The 6000-nt window shown below is 33.4% G+C and overlaps 2 protein-coding genes and 1 long non-coding RNA gene across 3 annotated transcripts; 2 read left to right on the forward strand and 1 right to left on the reverse strand.

Moving 5' to 3' along the window:
• Window positions 1-204: 204 nt before the first annotated feature.
• Window positions 205-1110, forward strand: LOC114182587 (protein FAR1-RELATED SEQUENCE 5-like). Its single transcript, XM_028069487.1, has one exon. The coding sequence runs from the start codon at window positions 205-207 to the stop codon at window positions 1108-1110; it is 906 nt and encodes a 301-aa protein (XP_027925288.1).
• Window positions 1107-2261, forward strand: LOC114182598 (protein FAR-RED ELONGATED HYPOCOTYL 3-like). Its single transcript, XM_028069496.2, has one exon. The coding sequence runs from the start codon at window positions 1107-1109 to the stop codon at window positions 2259-2261; it is 1155 nt and encodes a 384-aa protein (XP_027925297.2).
• A 417-nt stretch (window positions 2262-2678) lies between these two features.
• On the reverse strand, window positions 2679-4058 carry LOC146888627 (uncharacterized). The gene is made up of 3 exons (XR_014993018.1): window positions 3761-4058; window positions 3554-3617; window positions 2679-3046 (listed from the first exon to the last, which is right to left on the reverse strand). It is a non-coding gene; the product is annotated as an uncharacterized LOC146888627 (long non-coding RNA).
• Between the last annotated feature and the right edge of the window lie 1942 nt (window positions 4059-6000).

Raw genomic sequence — 6000 nt, forward strand, 5'->3', positions numbered from 1 at the left:
GGACTCAAAAGTTTATCAGGTCATTATTTATTTATTTTTGTTATTCAGCGTAGATCTTTTGAGTTTTTTTTTCTTCTCAACATTTAAATGTGTAAGCATATATTATTATGTTTCTGTCATGATTCTCCTTAAAAACATTCATGTTTTTTTATGACCAATTTAATAAATGTTTTTATTTATATTTGTTTTTTATAGGAGTAATTGATGGATACAGGTTTGAGTCTTAAACTTGGTCTTGAATTTGATAACTTAGAAGATGCATGGAAGTTTTGGGTTAATTATGGTGGTAGTAAAGGTTTTGGAGTTAGAAAACACTACCCTAGCAAGAATAAAAAAGATGGGTGTATTACTTCTTACATCTATGTTTGTTGCAAGGAAGGTATGCGAAAACCAGATAAAAGAGACTTTAAGACCAATAATCCTCGACCTGAGACAAGAACAGGATGTGCTACAAGAATGAAAGTTAAAAGAGTTGGTGAAAGATATAGAGTAGTTGATTTTATTGATGATCATAACCACCCACTTCATCCACCAGAAACAGTTCATCTATTACCTTGTCAAAGAAAAATAACAGATTGTCAAGCATATGATCTTGAAATGGCAGAACAGGCAGGGATTCAACAAAAGGCATCATTTGATTTGATGAGTAAATATACAGGAGGTAGAGAGAATTTAGGCTATACAAGAGAAGATGCAAAGAACTATCTGAACTCAAAGAGGCGAAGAGATATGGCATATGGTGAAGCTGGAATTTTGTTACAATATTTCCAACAACAACTAATAGATAATCCTTCATTTTTCCATGCCTACCAAATGGATTTGGAAGAACAAATAACAAACATATTTTGGGCTGATGCAAGAATGTTATTTGATTATCATTGTTTTGGAGATGTCATTTTGTTGGATACAACATATTGTACAAATGGAGATCATAGGCCTCTTGCAATTTTCTCGGGATTTAATCATTATAGAGGAGGGGTGATATTTGGGGCAGCCTTATTGTATGATGAGACCATTGAGTCCTTCAAATGGTTATTTCAAACATTTTTGCAAGCACACAATCAAAAAAATCCACAAACTATTTTTACTGATCAAGAGACCAAGCCATGAAAAGAGCATTAAAGGAGATTATGTCGTTGACAAAGCATGGTTTGTGCACATGGCATATAATGAGGAATGGAGTCAAGCATCTTGGAAATTTAATGAAGGATGGATCACATTTCTTACGAGATTTCAAGAAGTGTATGTATGATTATGAAGAAGAAATAGATTTTGAAAACTCATGGAGAGATTTATTGGTGAAATACAATGTTGAAGAAAACACATGGTTGAATTCAATATATCAGAAAAAAGAGAAATGGGCAACATGTTATATGAAGAATGCTTTTACGCTTGGCATGAGGAGCACACAACTAAGTGAAAGCATTAATTCAGATATAAAGAATTGCACAAGGCCTAATTTGAATATCAACCAATTTTTTAAGCAATTTGAACGGATTGTTCAAGAAAAAAGATACAATGAGTTACAACATGATTATGAGATGCGCCAAAAGATACCAAGAATGATAGTACAAAGTTCACCATTAATTCGACAACTTTCACAGATATACACTCCTCCTATGTTCAACTTGTTCCAACGAGAATGGGATCTTGTATCTACAACAAACATAATTGAAAGGAATGAAACCAATGTATGTTGCAACTATGTCATAACAATGGTGGATGAAAAAGGAGAATGGAATGTTTCATATGAGTCATACTTAGAGAATGGAGAGTGGGCAATTACTTGTAGTTGTAGAAAATTTGAACAATGGGAAATATTGTGTTGTCATTCATTAAGAATACTATTTTGTAAGGATATCAAGCTTCTCCCAGAAAAATATATATTGAAGAGGTGGGCAAGACATGCACGAAGTGATGCAATGAGTGATCATGGTGGAAAGCCAATCAATGTTGATCCTAGATTGGAAAGCTCAAAACAATATAAGCAACTATGTTCAAGACTTTTAAGATTAGCTCATGATGTATCAGATGATTCAGAAGCATGCACTATGGTTTGGGAAGGGGTGTTAGAACTTAAGAAGAAAGTGGTTGCGATTCGATTGAACAATCAATCACATGGTACTCATGGTACGACTATTAAGGCAACACAACATGTGGTTGAATCATCAACATCCAAAGGTATTGGCTTTAAGAAGAAAGATGGTCCAAAACAAAAGAAGTATAGACGTTTGAAGAGTTGGGTTGATGAATTAAAATAAAAAAGAAGAAAAGTGAATCCTTCACAACTTCATTCAAGTCAAAATTTATTGGAGTCATCAACTTCAGTTCCATTAGAGTCATATTCAGTACCTTCTCTATCTCAACCCTTTCAAATGAGCTTCACTAGCATGCTTATGGTATGTGTATTTATTTAGAATTTAACAGTAACTTACAACAATAACTAGCATGCTTATTGAAGTTACTAACATACATCTTATTTTATTGTTTCAGGATGTCTAAGATGGCTGCAATATTGCATCAAATCAATTATTAGAATTTAGTTAGGTCACTTTATTGTCATGATTAGTTGTTTGTAAAATATGACTTCCTTAATGCTTTTTAAGTTCTGAAATTTGATATGCTCTTGTAATCAACTTTGCACCATCTTTTGTATAAACAAGAATGAAAAAGAAGTATTTCTGAGAACAACTTTTTATTACACCAATTAAATTGTACATTATTACAATACAAAGAAATTACATATTACAACAAGAAGTTTTGCTTCAAAACATAAACTACATATTACAACAAGAAGCTTTGCTTCAAAAGAAAAACTACATATTACAATAGGAAGTTATGTTTCAAAAGTCATTCTTCTAAAGCTGCAAGGAAATTCTTGTATAGCTTCTTCATGAAAACCATAATCGTCTCTGGAGACTCCAATCAAGTAGCCATAACTTTGGAGCAGTGCATTTTAGGTAGCATAGGTCTTTCGAAGGTGGAAGATATTTTAGCCCCCACATACTTGTTTTGTGTTCATCCCAATGTCAATATCAACTTCTTGCTGCACTCAGATTGAAATGCACTCAGATCAACACAATCATGTTCTGTTGTCAAAATAAATTATCTCAAAACTTACACCAAAACACAATCACACTTCTTCATTACCCATACATCACACACAAATTCTTACCTACACAGAAATAACAATAATTATAAATTAGATGGGCCAAGATATTCTAGACTAGGTGGCACGACCGATGGCTCCACTCCAACTGCACCAAAATTTCATAGATATAATGAACCAGGTAATGGAACATAAATGATTTCTGAAAACAAACAGTAACGACATAGCTAATGAAATGAAAATTTCAATTTCTGAGTCACCAATGTTTGTCAATTGAAGCAATAATTTTTGCACACACAATTCCTTTAGTTTATTCTCTTAATTTGCAGGATTCTTTTTCCATTTGAATAAGGCATCATCATCCAACCACACATCTTTTGTACCATTGGCAATATCAGAATTCAAATAACATTATTTGAGCAAATTCAATATCAAGGACATTACCTTTAGATGTTCAATCGGCATACATTTCAATGCGATCTGAATTTATTTGAATGTCAACAACCACCTGCAACAATAAACCAAGACAACACACAATTGACAAAAGGGGAAAAGGATTTAATGTTCCCAATTAGAAACACCTCTGTTTGCGAGTATGATAAAGTGATGGATGTTCATCAAAAAGGGAAACCAATTGGGTACAAAATAAACCTTGAGCAACAGTAAAAACAACAATGATGTCGGCGTAGCCATCTGACGGTGCTTCCGATTGCATTGCAGAGGCGCTGGTGGTGGAGACGAGATGCAACGATTGAATCGGTGAAAACGAAGAAGCCTTGTGGTGGAGATGAGATGTAACGCTCTGCACTGCTGTTACTGCAATTAGTTCCGAAAAATACTGCTGGCCCTAAATCCATCCCCAAAATTCAGTACTATTCATCTTAATGGTTATGAAAGTCATCGTTGTTGTTTTTTCTCGCTTCATAGTTTTCCAGACATAACCTAAAGCTATTAAATTTTAAAACTAAACGCAATCGTTTCAATAACCTAAAGCTATTAAATTTTAAAACTAAACGAACCGTTTCAATAACCTAAAGCTGTTAAATTTTAAAACTAAACGCAACCGTTTCAATAATATATTAAAAATAAATAAATAAATATTTTATTAAATTCAAAAAGTGTGAGCGACGCCGTTTTAAATAGCACAGTAGAGGCTTAGCACCGCTTTTACAGCAGAGAACCGAACTCGGTCGGCACGTGTGTAAGTTAGTGGGTCCCATCACATACGTACCATTATTATTACCGTTTGATTTGATTCTATTTTCATCAAAAATCAAGAAACAATAAGTAAACTTGAATTGAGTCAATAAAGTAATTCCAATTACAAACTTTTAAATCCGAAGGAAATCAATTTGAGTTGAAGTTATGGTTATATTTGGTAAATATTTAGTATTTTTTAAGAAAGATAACTTTTAACTTAATCTTTTTATTATTCTTATTTTTTTATTAATTTTTTTAAACTGTTGAAACAAGGATTAAATTATATGTTTAAGGTTTATACTTAATTTTGTATTGCGCTTATATGTAAGTTTTATATGGACTAAAATACATTTGCAAATGATTGTTACCATTCTTACGTGAGTCATTTTAGATCATATAACTAAAATGTTCTTCTTTCATCTTGTCCTTCGACCATGATAAAGTTATCCGAGAAGAAACAAATATAGATAGAGTTGTGAATATACACAATCACGACTTACTTAATAGACTAAATGTTGAGTTTTTTCAACGTAGTCCAATTTGTAAATTTTTATTCGAACGTATTTATATTTAATAGAATAATATTAATATTAGTATATTTAGTTAGTATTTGGGACTAAAAATAAAAATGAATTTGGTATATTTTTTATATGCAGAGTGTAAGACTCTCTTATTTCAGTCCTAATATTTAAGAGCTGCCCCAAAGTCTAATGGGCTTAAGGACTGACCCATAGGATGTTCAAGACCTCTAAGGCAATCAAACTCCTCTCACTTTTGCCTTCCTTGCAAAAACAATGCCTCACTTCTCTCTTTAGTTCCCTCACAGAACCTATGTTAGGGTTTAGCCCTTAGTTCACTTCAAGCTAGCTCAACCTCGTTTCTTCTCCACGTAAGTTGTATCTCACTCCCCTTCTTCCATTCCTAACTTGTTTTCGTGATTCCAACTGAGGGTTAGCATTATAACCTCGTTCCCTATCTGTTCATCGTCTTTATTTCCAGCTCTCAAATCTGCTTTGGGAGTTGTTGCGTTCGTGGGCTTAGGGTCGAAGTAGTTTGCTAGCTCTTTCCATGTAAGGGAAGCTAGGGTCTTTAGTACTTTCCGTAAATCTATCTGTTTCAGCCATGTTTCTTGTCTTGTAGGGACTGCATGTTACTGTGAATGTGTGAACTGCCTGGTTATGTATTTTGGGTATGAAGGTATGGATGCTGCAGGTACGAACAGTGGCGAGAACTGATAATCTCGCCCAAGTGGTAGACAGATTTTGTCGCCTAAACTGTCCCAAACAAACTGAATTAATCACCCTTTACTAATGCAATATAAGGATCAACTCAGGTCAGTCCAAGGATGGAGTCAATGCAATGAGTTCATTGATTGTGTTGAAAGACAGATTTTTGAGGATTTTCAGAAGTAAGAACAGAAAGTAGTAATAACTAAAATAATTAGAATGCAATTAACACTACATACAGACTGTGAAACTAGAAAACAAAAATGTAACTAAACCAGGATTTAACTGAAAAGAGAAATGTGTAACAGAGAACAAAATAGGTACTACTTTCAGTAAAACTGGGAAAATAAAAAGGCAAGATTGGAATGTAAAGCGCAGCACAGATTAAGTGAAATGCAAGATCAAACTAAACTGTAAAAGTAGATATCAAAAGAAAAGCATCAACAAAATAGCAAGTGCTCCAAT

The sequence above is a fragment of the Vigna unguiculata genome, chromosome 1 (assembly GCF_037176805.1).
Source record: "Vigna unguiculata cultivar grain cowpea cultivar isolate G323 ecotype 2 chromosome 1, ASM3717680v1, whole genome shotgun sequence".
In the NCBI taxonomy this organism is placed as follows: domain Eukaryota; kingdom Viridiplantae; phylum Streptophyta; class Magnoliopsida; order Fabales; family Fabaceae; genus Vigna; species Vigna unguiculata.